Source organism: Oncorhynchus gorbuscha, linkage group LG10 (genome assembly GCF_021184085.1).
Source record: "Oncorhynchus gorbuscha isolate QuinsamMale2020 ecotype Even-year linkage group LG10, OgorEven_v1.0, whole genome shotgun sequence".
Lineage (NCBI taxonomy): Eukaryota > Metazoa > Chordata > Actinopteri > Salmoniformes > Salmonidae > Oncorhynchus > Oncorhynchus gorbuscha.
In genome coordinates, this window is record NC_060182.1 from 74,517,892 (window position 1) to 74,533,811 (window position 15,920).

General features: G+C 42.3%; 1 protein-coding gene across 2 annotated transcripts in view; it reads left to right on the forward strand.

Annotated features, from left to right (window-relative positions):
- The window catches only part of LOC124046562 (glutamyl aminopeptidase-like), a 25,947-nt gene continuing 10,027 nt past the window's right edge, over positions 1 to 15,920 (forward strand). Inside the window, exons 1-5 of one of the 2 annotated variants that reach the window (XM_046367078.1) lie at positions 1 to 1,038; positions 7,268 to 7,409; positions 7,989 to 8,123; positions 10,242 to 10,362; positions 10,473 to 10,627. In XM_046367078.1, the coding sequence (XP_046223034.1) occupies positions 404 to 1,038; positions 7,268 to 7,409; positions 7,989 to 8,123; positions 10,242 to 10,362; positions 10,473 to 10,627 (1,188 nt within the window). In that variant the 5' untranslated portion in view covers positions 1 to 403. The remainder of the gene's footprint in view (positions 1,039 to 7,267; positions 7,410 to 7,988; positions 8,124 to 10,241; positions 10,363 to 10,472; positions 10,628 to 15,920) is intronic. The other variant, XM_046367076.1, reaches the window with a different exon arrangement.

Consider the following 15,920-nt stretch of genomic DNA (forward strand, 5'->3'; position numbering starts at 1 on the left):
TGTCTAGTGTATAAGGCTTGCCTCCAGTGTGTGGGAGTCCTTCTCTCTGTTGTGTTGTAGACTCCCCCTCTGCAACCCTCCTCTTCACCACTCCAGTTAACCTCTCTCCCCCTCCCACAGGCTGCCCTGCGCTCGGTGACAGGCAGACAGAGCTTGGATCAACTCAGACCAATAGTTTTTCCTCTTAGATATGCTTGAACTCTAGGGTCCTCTTATCAAGTTCTCCAAGAAACTGATCTGCAGTCAGTTTTAAATCAGTTTGGCTTTGTGCTCTGCTTCAGCTGCAACCCACTGGAAATCCGATCTGGAAACAGCTGTTTTCTCCCACGTTATTCCTCCTGTAGGGGATTCAGAGGATATCTGAGACCACAGCGTATGGTCTTGCGCCACCAAGCCGGGCACCATGGTTGAAAGCATGGACTTTGAAAAGGAGGAGAAGCGCTACTCCATCAGCGGAAAGCATGTGGCCCTCATCTGTGCGGTAGTGGTGGTGTCGGCCATTGCTGTTGGGCTGGGGGTGGGCCTCACGCGGCCGGACAGTACCCTGGCTGACCCGGCCCCCACAGAGGAAACCCCCAAGCCCACCCCCCCACCAGCTGACAGGGGGCCCTGCAAACCCTCCAACAACACTGACGGGGACTGGAAGAATTTCCGGCTGCCAGACTACGTGAAGCCAGTGCATTATGATCTCCATCTGGAGCCTGACCTGACCACTGACCTCTACACGGGGAGCGTGTCCGTGCACCTGGAGGTGAGCCGACCCACGAAGCACCTGTGGCTCCACATCCGAGAGACTTTCATCAGTGCAGTCCCCAGGCTCGTCCTGAAAACCCCACAGGCTCAGAGGGAGGTCACCGTGGCCATCAAGGGTTGCTTTGAGTTCAAACCACAGGAGTATGTAGTAGTCGAAGCGGCAGAGGAGCTTGTGGCCACCAAGCTCAGTGAGGTGTACGTTCTCAGCCTGGACTTTCAAGGCTGGCTCAATGGATCTCTGGTGGGCTTCTACAGAGTCACCTACACAGAGAACGGAGCCATCAAGTAAGTCATTGGAGGCATGAATGTTTGGTAATAGATTGGGTGTATTTCAGTTTTTGTTTGACTCTGATGTAATATAATTTTTCAAAAATTGAACCATCCACCAGTTAGGGGAAGACTATATTTATGAAGACCGAAATTAATAAATGCATGAGAATGGTTACAATGTAACTAAATCCCTCATGCTCAGTGTTATGTGTGCTGTATATGCTACTTTGTACCCATTTTAATAGATCTATAACCATGACTCCGATATAAAATGTGGGAGAGGGAAGAAAATCTGCACAACTTCAGACAGATCCTCAGCCTAATTTCTTTAAGGAAAATGTCCTTTTGGGAACAAGTTTACAAGTTGTAATCTGAGTGTTGACAACTGAGTGTTGACAACTGAGTGTTGACAACTGAGTGTTGACAACTGAGTGTTGACAACTGAGTGTGTGTGTGTGTGTGTGTGTGTGTGTGTGTGTGTGTGTGTGTGTGTGTGTGTGTGTGTGTGTGTGTGTGTGTGTGTGTGTGTGTGTGTGTGTGTGTGTGTGTGTGTGTGTGTGTGTGTGTGTGTGTGTGTGTGTGTGTGTGTGTGTGTGTATGAGTGCACATGAGGCCCAGCAGCTCACTGGAAAATGCCATTAATGATAGAGAGAAATATTGTTCACTCTAGTAACTGCTGCTGCTACTACTACTACCACCATGACTACTATTAATTGTAGTATAACGACGTGCAGATTCTGACGGGAATGTACAACAATCCCTCATTGGGGATTTCCATCTTGGCAGATATGCTGCCCAGTATTCCAAGTAAATTGTTGGAACAGGTGGCAAGAAAAAGCAACTATTTAGAATGGTTAATGCAAAATACCATCTGTAAGTGCTTTATATCACACTACAGACCTACTCCAAACATGGGTGTAATGGGATGAAACCACTGAGGGAAAAATTAACTTATTTTTCCCAGGGAGTGCAGTGATTGTTATCAAGGTTTAACCATGTTCACATTAATGCTAAGGTCAGAGTGTATCTTAAAAACTCCATAATTACCTGTTACAGATTGTCTGTTAAATTGCTGTTATACAAAGTTCAAATGATAGCGTCTATGATGTGTAGTTTTCAGTGTGTCAATAAGAACCTTATAGTCCAAAGGACTATATCTGACATTTTGGTCCTAAATCAGTTATTCACAGAGTTGCTCTTTAGGTGGTCCTTTTACATGTGAAAAGAAAGTCCAGTTATGATGTGAAAAATCCAATTTTATCTGCAATCCAATCACACAATGCTGAGTTGTCAATCAAAAATAATTGTATGTAAGGTGATACTTATTGAGTCATGAAAGAGGAAGACGTCACAAAACAGTTCTGCGATCTGGAATTTATACTCTCCTCAAAACTATACATAATTGCTGATAGTCCCTAGTCCTTGATTATTCATATCATTGGTTCTGGTCCTCTTTCAATTACTTCAATGTTTTTCCCACCACTTTTTCAGAAGAATGACCATAAAGTAAACTCTTCATGGTAAAAACAAATACATACAGATGATTAGAGCATGTTTAAAACCTTTAGAAGAAGCATTCCTGTTTTTATCTTGTTCTATACTAATACATAAACCTCCTTGGAAGGAGGTGCACTTACCAACTTACCACATTTTATTGATAACTAGCAAGGAGTTTACTGACTGGGTGTCAGAGACCAGAAAAAATATCAGTTTACTCATCCAGATCTAACCTTTAGCAATATTGCTAGTTATCTATCTGATCTAACGTTGAACAGGAATTAATATACACTAAACAAAAATATATACGCAACATGTCAAATTTTGGTCCCATGTGTCATGAGCTGAAATAGAAGATCTCAAAATTTCCATAAGGCCAAAAAGCTTATTTCTCTCGAATTTTGTGCACACATTTCTTTTAAATCCATGTTGATGAGCATGTATCCTTTGCCAGGATACTCCATCCACCAGAAATGTGTGGTATATCAAGAAGCTGATTAAACAGCATGATCATTACACAGGTGCACCTTGTGTTGGACAATAAAAGGCCACTAATATGTGCAGTTTTGTAACACAACACAATGCCACAGATGTTTTATTTTGAGGGAGCATGCAATTGGCATGTTGACTGCAGGAATGTCACCAGAGTTGTTGCCAGATAATTCACTGTACATTTCTCTACCATAAGCCACCTCCAACGTCATTTTAGAGAATTTGGCAGTACTTACAACCAGCCTCACATCCACGAGTATGGCTGATGTTAATGTTGTGAACAGAGTGCCCCGTGGGGTTATGGTATGGGCAGGAATAAGCTATGAACACAATTACACAATTTGAATGCACAGAGATACTGTGACGAGGTCCATTGTCGGGCCATTTATCCGCCGCCATCACCGCATGTGTACGACAGCATATTCCAGTTCCCACCAATATCCAGCAACTTCGCATAGCCATTGAAGAGGAGTGGTACAACAATCCACAGGCCACAATCAACAGCCTGATCAACTCTCTGTGAAGGAGATGTGTTGCACAGTTGAGGCAAATGGTGGTCATCCATGCCCCTACCTTTTTTTAAGGTATCCGTGACCAACAGATGCATATCTGTATTCCCAGTCATGTGAAATCCATAGATTATGGCCTAATTAATAAATTAATTTAAATTGACTGATTTCCTTGTGAACTGTAACTCAGTAAAATCTTAGATTGTTCCATGTTTCCTTTATATTTTTGTTCAGTATATTTGATGACGTGATTAGAAAGAAGTAATGATATTCACTTTCATTTAATCATTAAATGTCTGTACTTTTCTATTAAAATTGCAATAATTGTAACATTCTGTGGCAGATAGAACTTTATTGCGGAACCCAGATTGACATTTCAGAGCCATAAGGTTCTATTTGCGATTGCACCCCCCTAAAAACATGTATTTACAAATGTCTTCGGATTTTGATACTCAGCACTGCAGGTACCTTTATGGGTTATGAAGGAAGAATTCACTACAAAACAGTTCTGAGATCCTTAGGTCTCGGAAGTAAAACTTGAAAGGTGGACAAGTGTAGTAAGCTACAGCATTGGCCATGATGTGTCCATTTTCTCTTTGCTTTTTAAATGTGTCAAATCAGAGGGTCTGTTGTACGGACAACTGGCAGTCTCTATGGGGGTGCCACAAGTTTCAATTCTCGGGCTGACTCTTTTCTCTGTATATATCAATGATGTCGCTCTTGCTGCTGGTGATTCTCTGATCCACCTCTACGCAGACGACACCATTCTGTATGCATTTGGCCCTTCTTTGGACACTGTTAACAAACCTTCAAACGAGCTTCAATACTATACAACACTCCTTCCGTGGCCTCCAACTACTTTTAAATGCTAGTAAAACGAAATGCCTACTCTTCAACCAATTGCTGCCCGCCCGACTAGCATACCTACTCTGGACGGTTCTGACTTAGAATATGTGGACAACTACAAATACCTAGGTGTCTGGTTAGACTGTAAACTCTCCTTCCAGACTCACATTAAGCATCTTCAATCCAAATCTAGAATCGGCTTCCTATTTCGCAACAAAGCATCCTTCACTCATGCTGCCAAACATCCTCGCAAAACTGACTATCCTACCAATCCTTGAGTTCGACAATGTCATTTACAAAATAGCCTCCGACACTCTACTCAGAAGATTGGATGCAGTCTATCACAATACCATCCATTTCGTCACCAAAGCCCCATACACAGTGGGGCAAAAAAGTATTTAGTCAGCCACCAATTGTGCAAGTTCTCCCACTTAAAAAGATGAGAGGCCTGTAATTTTCATCATAGGTACACTTCAACTATGACAGACAAAATGAGAAACAAAAATACAGAAAATCACATTGTAGGATTTTTTAATGAATTTATTTGCAAATTATGGTGGAAAATAAGCATTTGGTCAATAACAAAAGTTTATCTCAATACTTTGTTATATACCCTTTGTTGACAATGACAGAGGTCAAATGTTTTTCCTCCATGCAGATCTCCTCTAGAGCAGTGATGTTTTGGGGCTGTTGCTGGGCAACACAGACTTTCAACTCCCTCCAAAGATTTTCTATGGGGTTGACATCTGGAGACTGGCTAGGCCACTCCAGAACCTTGAAATGCTTCTTACGAAGCCACTCATTCGTTGCCCGGGCGGTGTGTTTGGGATCATTGTCATGCTGAAAGACCCAGCCACGTTTCATCTTCAATGCCCTTGCTGATGGAAGAAGGTTTTCACTCAAAATCTCACGATACATGGCCCCATTAATTCTTTCCTTTACACGGATCAGTCGTCCTTGTCCCTTTGCAGAAAAACAGCCCCAAAGCAAGATGTTTCCACCCTCATGCTTCACAAAAAGTTCTATTTTGGTTTCATCTGACCATATGACATTCTCCCAATCTTCTTCTGGATCATCCAAATGCTCTCTAGCAAACATCAGACGGGCCTGGACATGTACTGGCTTAAGCAGTGGGACACGTCTGGCACTGCAGGATTTGAGTCCCTGGCGACGTAGTGTGTTACTGATGGTAGGCGTTTGTTACTTTGGTCCCAGCTCTCTGCAGGTCATTCACTAGGTCCCCCCGTGTGGTTCTGGGATTTTTGCTCACCGTTCTTGTGATCAATTTGACCCCACGGGGTGAGATCTTGCGTGGAGCCCCATACCGAGGGAGATTATCAGTGGTCTTGTATGTCTTCCATTTCCTAATAATTGCTCCCACAGTTGATTTCTTCAAACCAAGCTGCTTACCTATTGCAGATTCAGTCTTCCCAGCCTGGTGCAGGTCTACAATTTTATTTCTGGTGTCCTTTGACAGCTCTTTGGTCTTGGCCATAGTGGAGTTTGGAGTGTGACTGTTTGAGGTTGTGGACAGGTATTTTATACTGATAACAAGTTCAAACAGGTGCCATTAATACAGGTAATGGGTGGAGGACAGAGTAGCCACTTAAAGAAGAAGTTACAGGTCTGTGAGAGCCAGAAATCTTGCTTGCTTGTAGGTGACCAAATACTTATTTTCCACCATAATTTGCAAATAAATTCATTAAAAATCCTACAATGTGATTTTCTGGATTTCTTTTCCTCATTTTGTCTGTCATAGTTGAAGTGTACCTATGATGAAAATTACAGGCCTCATCTTTTTAAGTAGGAGAACTTGCACAATTGGTGGCTAACTAAATACTGTTTTGCCCCACTGTACTACCCACCACTGCGACCTGTATGCTCTTGTTGTCTCTCGTTACATATTCGTTGCCAAACCCACTGGCTTCAGGTCATCGATATGTCTTTGCTAGGTAAAGCTCCGCCTTATCTCAGCTCCAAAGCAACACCCACCCGTAGCACGCGCTCCAGCAGATATATTTCACTGGTCATCCCCAAAGCCAACACCTGCTTTGGCCGCCTTTCCTTCCATTTCTCTGCTGTCAATGACTGGAACGAATTGCAAAAATTACTGGAGCTGGATACTTTTATTTCCCTCACCAACTTTAAGCATCAGCTGTCAGAGCAGCTTACTGATCACTGTACCTGTACACAGTCCTGTAAATGCCACATCCAACTACCTCATCCCCATAGTTTTTTTGTTGCTCTTTTGCACCCCAGTATCTCTACTTACACATCGATCACTCCAGTGTTAATGATAAATTGTAATTATTTCGCCTCTATGGCCTATGTATTGCCTTACCTCCGTAATCTTATTACATTTGTACACATTGTACATAGACCTTTTCTATTGTGCTATTGACTGTACGTTTGTTTATCCCATGTGTAACTTTGTTGTTTTTGTCGCTCTGCTTTGCTTCATTTTGGCCAGGTCGCAGTTGTAAATGAACTTGTTCTCAACTGGCCTACCTGGTTAAATAAAGGTGAAATAAAAATTTAAAAAACATTTCAAATCAAATTTAATGTCACATTTGCGGGATACAATTTCACACCTTACCGTGAAATGCTTATTACAAGCCCTTAACCAACAATGCAGTTCAGAAAATATTTACTAAAAAGTTTTTAAAAATAAATCTAATATATATATATATAATTTTTAAAAAGTAACATAAAATAACAATGAGGCTATATACAGGGGGTACTGGTACCGAGTCAATGTGCGGGGCTACAGGTTAGGTACATTTAGAATGCCACAATCCAGTAAACACTGCATAGTTCAACATTAATTGCAAACAACATAATAGCAAAATGGGGAGGCTTAGTTGTTCATGGAATCATGCCATGTTTCTTTTTCTCCCAAGAAAAATTGCTGCCACCGACCATGAGCCAACAGACGCCCGCAAATCTTTCCCCTGTTTTGATGAGCCGAACAAAAAGGCCACTTACAATATTTCCATCACCCACGACAAGGACTATGGAGCCCTCGCCAATATGCCAATGGAGGTACAGTCTATGCATAAAAAATATCAATACAAGTACTACAACTTGCTCCTTATATAACATTCTATATTTAAGCAATACGACACGAGGGGGTGTGGTGTATGGCCAATATACCATGGCTAAGGGCTGTTCTTAAGCACGATGCAAAGCGGAGTGCATGTATATAGCCCTTAGCCGTGGTATATTTTCCATATATCACAAACCCCCGAGGTGCCTTATTGCTATTATAAACTGGTTACCAACGTAATTAGAGCACTAAAAAGAAAGGCTTTTTAATACCCGTGGTATATGGTCTGATATACCACGGCTGTCAGCCAATCAGCATTCAGGGCTCGAGCCACCCAATTTATAAAAATGCATAAATGTATCCACAACTTATTGAATGTATCACAAAACAGGTGGCATATAGTGTTAGTTTTCTTGAAACTGCAATGGGAGTCACACAGAGAGAGAGGAGAGTGAGTGTCATGAATGCAAGAGCAGGAGCCATCAATCTTCTGCTCCGAGACTTTGGTACTGAGAACACAACTATAAGATTCTGTCTGACATCTTCATTAAACCACAGAACCTCTTACTTTCCAGGGCACCCCAGAAACGCTTCCTGGCAATAAGATCAAAACGTTCTTTCAGAGGTCCGTTCCAATGAGTACCTATTTGGTATGTTTTGCTGTGCACCAGTTCACGTTTGTGGAAAGGAACTCGTCCCGAGGAATTCCTGTAAGTACTTGCTATTTTTCTCAGCAGTCATTGGTCCTTCCATACCTTAAACTAAGAAAAGACTGACTGTATAACATGTTTTAAATCATATTGTATAGTCTACAGTTGAGAGTAAATGTTGTAACAATTTAAGCCTGTGAAGTTCAATGTTTTAAATGGTGGAAAAGCTACACTACATATTCACAAAAGTATGTGGACACCCCTTCAAAATAGTTGATTTGGCTATTTCAGCCATACCCGTTGCTGACAGGTGTATAAAATCGGGCACACAGCCATGCAATCGCCATAGACAAACATTGGCAGTAGAATGGCCTTACTGAAGAGCTCAGTGACTTTCAACATGGCACCTTCATAGGATGCCACCTTCCCAACAAATCAGTTCATCAAATTTCTGGCCTGCTAGAGCTGCCCCGGTCAACTGTAAGTGCTGTTATTGTGAAGTGGAAACATCTGGGAGCAATAACAGCTCAGCCGCGAAGTGGTAGGCTACACAAGCTCACAGAACAGGACCGCAAAGTGCATCTGGATGTAACATCAGCACATGAACTGTTCGTCAGGAGCTTCATGAAAAGATTCCATACCCGAGCAGCCGCACACAAGCCATAGATCACCAGGCGCAATGCCAAGCATAAGCTGGAGTGGTGTAAAGCTCTCCGCCATTGGACTCTGCAGCAGTGGAAACGCGCTCTCTTGAGTGATGAATCACACAGTCCGACAGACCAATTTGGGTTTGGCAGATGCCAAGAGAATGCTACCTGCCCCAATACATAGTGCCAACTGTAAAGTTTGGTGGTTGAGGAATAATGAGTTTATTTTATTTTTACAGGGACAGTGCACTTTAATCAACGTTTCACTAAAAGTGCCTGTTTTAAGCAAGCCGGCTAATTTTCAACAGCAGTCCCTGGGCAGGTTATTAAAAACAATTACAATATAGACAATAGCAACATAGGACAAGCAAGACATAGCATACAGACATAGAACAAAAAGCAGCAAGACAAAATTCATAAAAACAACAGTGTTTCCACACCTCACAAGTTAGACAACAGACATGGAAAGCAGCCACACAGCTAGGGACCATGTTCACAAATCTGATTGACCTTTAGCCATGTCTTCAAGCATTTTGTGAAAGTGTGATATGTGGTGCAGTTATGTGTGTCTGACGGCAGTGTATTCCAGACATGGGAAGCTCTCACAGAGAAAACGGATTTACTAAAGGTGCTTTTCCTTAAGGGAACTATACAGTCACCTCTCATGGCAGACCTTGTTGATCTGCTGCCATATGTTTGGGTTTGGCCTGGGCTAGGCCCCTTGGGGGACGGGCTTTTCCTGTTTCAGCATGACAATGCCCCTGTGCACAAAACGAGGTCCATATAGAAAGGGTTTGTCGAGATCGGTGTGGAAGAACTTGACTGACCTCAACACCATCGAACACCTTTGGGATGAATTGGAATGCTGACTGCGAGCCAGGCCTAATGGCCCAACATCAGTGCCTTACCTCACTTATGCTCTTGTGGCTGAATGGAAGTCCCCGCAGCAATGTTTTTTTATTTAACCTTTGTTTAACTAGGCAAGTCCATTAAGAACAAATTCCCCGGCCAAACCCAGACGACGACGCTAATTGTGCACCGCCCTATGGGACTCCCAATCACGGCCGGATGTGATACAGCCTGGATTCTAACCAGGGACTGTAGTGACGCCTCTTGCACTGCGCAACTCGGGAGCCCAATGTTTCAACATCTATTGGAAAGCCTTCTCAGAAGAGTGGAGGCTGTTATAGCAGCAATGGGGGGGACCAACTCCATATTAATGCATATGATTTCGAATGAGATGATCGACAAGCAAGGTGTCGACAAGGTGTCCACATACTTTTGTTCATGTAGTATAAGTACAATGTTTTAAATGGTGTAGTTTATCTATCTTTGGTCTCTGATCTGCGTCACAGCTGTTAATCTTTTGTGTTGAGTTTTCAGCCGTTAGTGACATTTTACAATGCAAATGTTTGTTACTGGACAATATAAAGAATTATACTGTCTTGATTAAATGTAAACACACACACACTTACACATTCTGTAGTGTATACACACTTAACAACTCTGCTTTCAAATCCTTTTATTCCAGTTGCGAATCTATGCACAGCCTGCACAAATCAGGACTGCGGAGTATGCAGCGGACACGACAAAGGTTATTTTTGACTACTTTGAGGAATATTTCAACATGAATTACTCCATCCCAAAGCTAGGTAATTTGCGATCTCCTCTGTCTGTAAACTGTTGTGACCACTGGATAAAATGAATTAATAATGCGTTATACACACACATGGTTGCATAAAATGTTTTTCTCTTCTACCAGATAAGATTGCCATCCCTGACTTTGGCACGGGGGCCATGGAGAACTGGGGTCTGATCACCTACAGGGAGGCCAACCTCCTCTATGATGAGAACCAGTCCTCGTCGTACAACAAACAACGTGTGGCCAGTGTCATCGCTCATGAGCTGGTCCACCAGGTGAGAGACTCATGTCCCCAACATTCCCACAACAGAAACACTACCACAACAGAAACACTACCACAACAGAAACACTATCATTAAAGAACGCTCCAGAGTTCTTCATTATTCATGTTACAGTGGAAAACTACTGGAACACATCTTATAGTGGAAAATCAAGTCAGATCTGATATTTATAATCATAGAGGGACCCAAAGCTCAATCACCCAAGATTTATTTTACGGTATTGTGTCACCATGATGAAGCCTAAATGAGGATGTAAAGTCATGAGGCAACCATTAGCGGCAGAACTCAATGTTTAGAAAAGAGAACCACCATATCTTTGTTCCAATCAATAGCTTGGAAAGGTTTTACACTGACCCTGAATTTGGTCATGAAAATACTAGTGTTCTATTGAAGTACGTCAGCCCTCCAGTTATCCATCAAACCTTTTATGATAGGCAACACAATAAGACCTAAGACCTTCCAAGATATCATCTCTTTATTGTTCGGCAATAAGACGGTGATGGTGCTGTCCATAAAGTTTTATGAATTGTCCAAAGTTAAAGGACTGAGGGGCAAGTGAGAGCTGGCTGCTGTTTCCTTGTTTCCATAGTCTGTTAACAGGAAGGTGAATATCAGCATAGTTGCAACCGAAGCAGAGTTAGAACCCAACCTGGTCTCAGAGGATTTCATGCTATTCTGTAGGTAAATCGGAGACACTCCAGCTAGTATGTGGTATGGTTACATACCAAACTTCAAGGCCTAGCAACCCAAAGTTTGCGAGTTCAAAAGTTATCACAGACAACTTCAGCATTATAGCTAATTAGCAACTTTTAAACTACTTACTACTTTTTAGCTACTTTGCAACTACTTAGCATGTTATGTTCCCCTAACCTTAACTCTTCCCCTAACCTTAACCATTTAACCATTTAACCTAACTCCTAACCCTAATACCTAGCCTAGCTAACATTAGTGAGCTAGTTAGAATTCATGACATATCATACATTTTGCAATTCATAACATGTTTAATGTTTTGCAAATTCATATCAAATGTTATTGGTCACATACACATGGTTATCAGATGTTAATGTGAGTGTAGCAAAATGCTTGTGCTTCTAGTTCTTCTAGTTCTGCCAAACCCAGTGCAGTAATATCTAACAATTCCCCAACAACTACCTAATACACACAAATCTAAAGGGATGGAAAATTATATGGATGAGCGATGGCCAAGCGGCATAGGCAAGGTGCAATAGATAGTATAAGGTACAGTATATACATATGAGATGAGTAATGTAAGATATGTTAACATCATTAAAGTGACTAGTGATTAATTTATTCAAGTGGCCAGTGATCTGAGTCTCTATGTAGGCAGCAGCCTCTCTGAGTTAGTGATTACTGTTTACCTATCTGATGGCCTTGAGATAGAAGCTGTTTTTCAGTCTCTCGGCCCCAGCATTGATGCACCTGTACTGACCTCGCCTTCTGGATGGTAGCGGGGTAAACAGGCAGTGGCTCGGGTGGTTGTTGTCCTTGAATATCGTTTTGGCCTTCCTGTGACATCGGGGCTGTAGGTGGCTTGGAGGGCAGGTGGTTTGCCCCTGGTGATACGTTGTGCAGACCACACCACCCTCTGGATAGCCTTGCGGTGGAGGGCGGTGCAGTTGCTGTACCAGGCGATGATGCAGTCCGACAGGATGCTCTTGATTGTGCACCTGTAAAAGTTTGTCAGGGTTTTAGGTGACAAGCCAAATTTCTTCAGACTTCTTCAGCCTCCTGAGGTCGAAGAGGCGCTGTTGCACCTTCTTCACCACTGTGTGGGTGGACTATTTCAGTTTGTCTGTGATGTGTACGCTGAGGAACTTGAAGCTTTCCACTGCTGTCCCTTCGATGTGGATGGGGGGGGGGGGTGCTCCCTCTGCTGTTTCCTGAAGTCCACGATCATCTTCTTTGTTTTGTTGATGTTGAGTGAGAGGTTGTTTTTCTGACACCACACTCTGAGTGCCCTCACCTCCTTGCTGTAGGCTGTCTCGTCATTGTTGGTAATCAAGCCCACTACTGTTGTGTCATCTGCAAACTTGATGATTGAGTTTAAGTCTTGCTTGGCCCCGCAGTCATGGGTAAACAGGGCGTACAGGAGGGGGCTGAGCATGCATCGTTGTGGGGCCCCAGTGTTGAGGATCAACGAAGTGGAGATGTTGCTTCCTACATTCACCACCTGGGGGCGGCCCATCAGAAAGTCCAGGACCCAATTGCATGGGGCGGGGTTGAGACCCAGGGCCTCCAGCTTAATGATGAGCTTGGAGGGTACTATGGTGTTAAATGTTGAGATGTAGACAATGAACAACATTCTTACATTGGTATTCGTCTTGTCCTGATGGGATTGCATCGTCTGTGGACCTGTTGGGCCGGTATGCAAACTGAAGTGGGTCTAGGGTGAGGTAGAGATGATATGATCCTTGACTAGTCTCTCAAAGCACTTCATGATGACAGAAGTGAGTGCTATGGGGCAGTAGTCATTTAGTTATCTTTGCCTGAAACATGTGAGGAATGTAGACTGGGATAGGGAGCGATTGAATATGTCTGTAAACACACCAGCCAGCTGGTCTGCGCATGCTCTGAGGACGTGGCTAGGGATAGGCCAGCAGCCTTGCAAGGGTTAACATTTTTTAATTTTAAATCTTACTCACGTCGGCCACGACGAAGGAGGGGGGGAGCGCAGTCCTTGTTAGCGGGCCTCGGTGATGGCACTGTATTATCCTCAAAGCGGGCAACAGTGTTTAGTTTGTCTGGAAGCGAGACGTCTATGTCCGTGATATGGCAGGTTTTCCTTTTGTAGTCTGATTTCCTGTAGACCCTGCCACATACGTCTCATTTCTTATTGCGACTCCACTTTGTCCCTATACCGACATTTTGTTTGTTTGATTGCCTTGCGGAGGGAATAACTACACTGTTTATATTCGTTCATATTCCCACTCCTCTTTCCATGGTTAAATGCGATGGTCAGAATTCAGAATTGCGTGAATGCCGCCATCTATCCACAGTTTCTGGTTAGGGTAGGTTTTAATAGTCAGTGGGTACAACATCTCCAATGCGCTTCCTTATAAACTCACTCACCGAGTCAGCGTATAGATCGATGTTCTTCTCTGAGGCTGCCCGGAACATGGTCGGATTACCCGAAGGGAGGGAGAGGGAGGTCCTTGTATGCATCATGGAAGTTAGAGTAGCAGTGATTGTATTGCTCGCGTGAGTGCTGCAATCAATATTTAGGTAGCCTTGTTCTCAAATTTGCTTTGCTACAATAAATGCAGCCTCAGGATTTATGGTTTCCAGTTTACAAAAAGAGTCCAGTAAAGTTCCTTGAGGGCCGTTGTGGAGTCTGCTTGATGGGGTATTTATACACAGTTGTGACGATAACTGACAAGAATTCTCTTGGGAGATCATATGGCCGTAAGGAATTCTAGGTTGGGTGAGCAGAAGGACTTGATTTCCTGTATGTTGTTATGATTACACCATGAGTCGTTAATCATGAAGCATACAACCCCGCCATTCTTCCCAGATAGGTGTTTATCGCTGTCAGCGTGATGCATGAAGAAGCCCAGTGGCTGAACCGACTCCGACAAAGTATCCCAAGAGAGCCATGTTTCCGTATAACAGAGAATGTTACAATCTCTGATTTCTCTCTTGAAGGCAACCCTAGCTCTAATTTCATCTATCTTGTTGTTAAGAGACTGGACATTGGTGAGTAGTATACTTTGAAGCATTGTGCGGTATGCACGCCTACGGAGCCTGACCAGGAGGCCGCTCAGTCTGCCTCTTCTGCGGCAACGTTTTTTTGGGTCGGCTTCTGGGATTAGATCCACTGTCATGGGTGGTGGTCCGAACAAAGGATCCGCTTCAGGAAAGTCGGATTCCTGGTCATAATGTTGGTAGTTGACGTCACCCTTGTATACAATAGTTCTTCATGGTTGTAAGTAATAATTCTTAAGATTTTCTGGGCTAAAAATGCAAGAAATAATACATTTAAAAAAATACTACATAGTTTCCTAAGGACTCGATGTGAGGCGACTATCTCTATCGGCGTCACATTTAGCATATTTATAACATATTGTACGTTTTTCAAATTCACAACATAATATGAATTATAATTCGTAACATATCATCCATAATTGGGGATGGACATCCACAAATTAATACATACCATACGAAACTTAACATATACTAAATGGAGTGTCTCGGAGTTACATACAGAATAATACGAAATGCTTAGATACAAACAACCTGGATCACAATGATCACAATGTGCAGTTCAGACAGTGATCAAATCATAAACTAATAAATACTGTTGGGGAAGCTTTTCTGAAATCATAGTTTACCAATTACTTCACACTGGAAGAAGTTAAGCTACCCTTAAGAAAAAAATAGTTTTCTGAACTAAAGCTATTTTGAAAAAATGGTTCACTACATCCAAGCCACTTAGTGAAATATTATCATATCTAAATCTGAAATGTCATAGACTACAAATTTCAAGAAAATATCAATCTGGGGTCAGATGTTAACATAATGTGTAATTTAGCCTAATAAACACAGAAAACAACATGTTTCAAGTGAGAATTAGGAAGGTCTGATACTTGCCTTATACTTCACCCATATTTTATTTGAGCAAAACAAGTAGTGTGTAGTTCCAGTAGTTAGCTACACCACCAAAACAAGTAATTAACTACTGACAAGACTAACAAGATTATAATTTGGTTAAACTAGTACCGAGCTACAGTAAAATGTTGTTTAATTACTAGTTGAACTACATGTAGTTCACAACTCTCCAACACTGGCAAGTAGTGAACTACATGTAAAACACTGTCATATTCAATCAGTAGCAATAAAACAAGCATGTAAATCCACACAAAAGGATATGTCATAAGATAATTGTTTAAGGTGAATGTGAAAAAGCTTGTTCGGTAGGATTTGAATTGACAAAATACCTGGTAAATACCAGTAGAAATTGTAGGTTTATTTGTTCATACTGTGCCTGTTTTTGTGCCTGTAGCTTTGTTTTGTGTTTTATATTGTATGCAGAGCCAAAGAGTGTTACACTGAATGTTTTGATATTTTGTGTGCATGAAAATGTATTTACAGTGAACTCCAAAAGTACTTGGACAGTGACAAATTCTTTGTTTTGGCTCTGTACTCCATCACTTTGGATAATCCTGAATGAATTGTGAATAATGATGAGTGAGAAAGTTAGAGGGATAAATATCATACCCCCCCAAAAGTGCTAACCTCCCGTGTTATTGTAATGGTGAGAGGTTAGCAT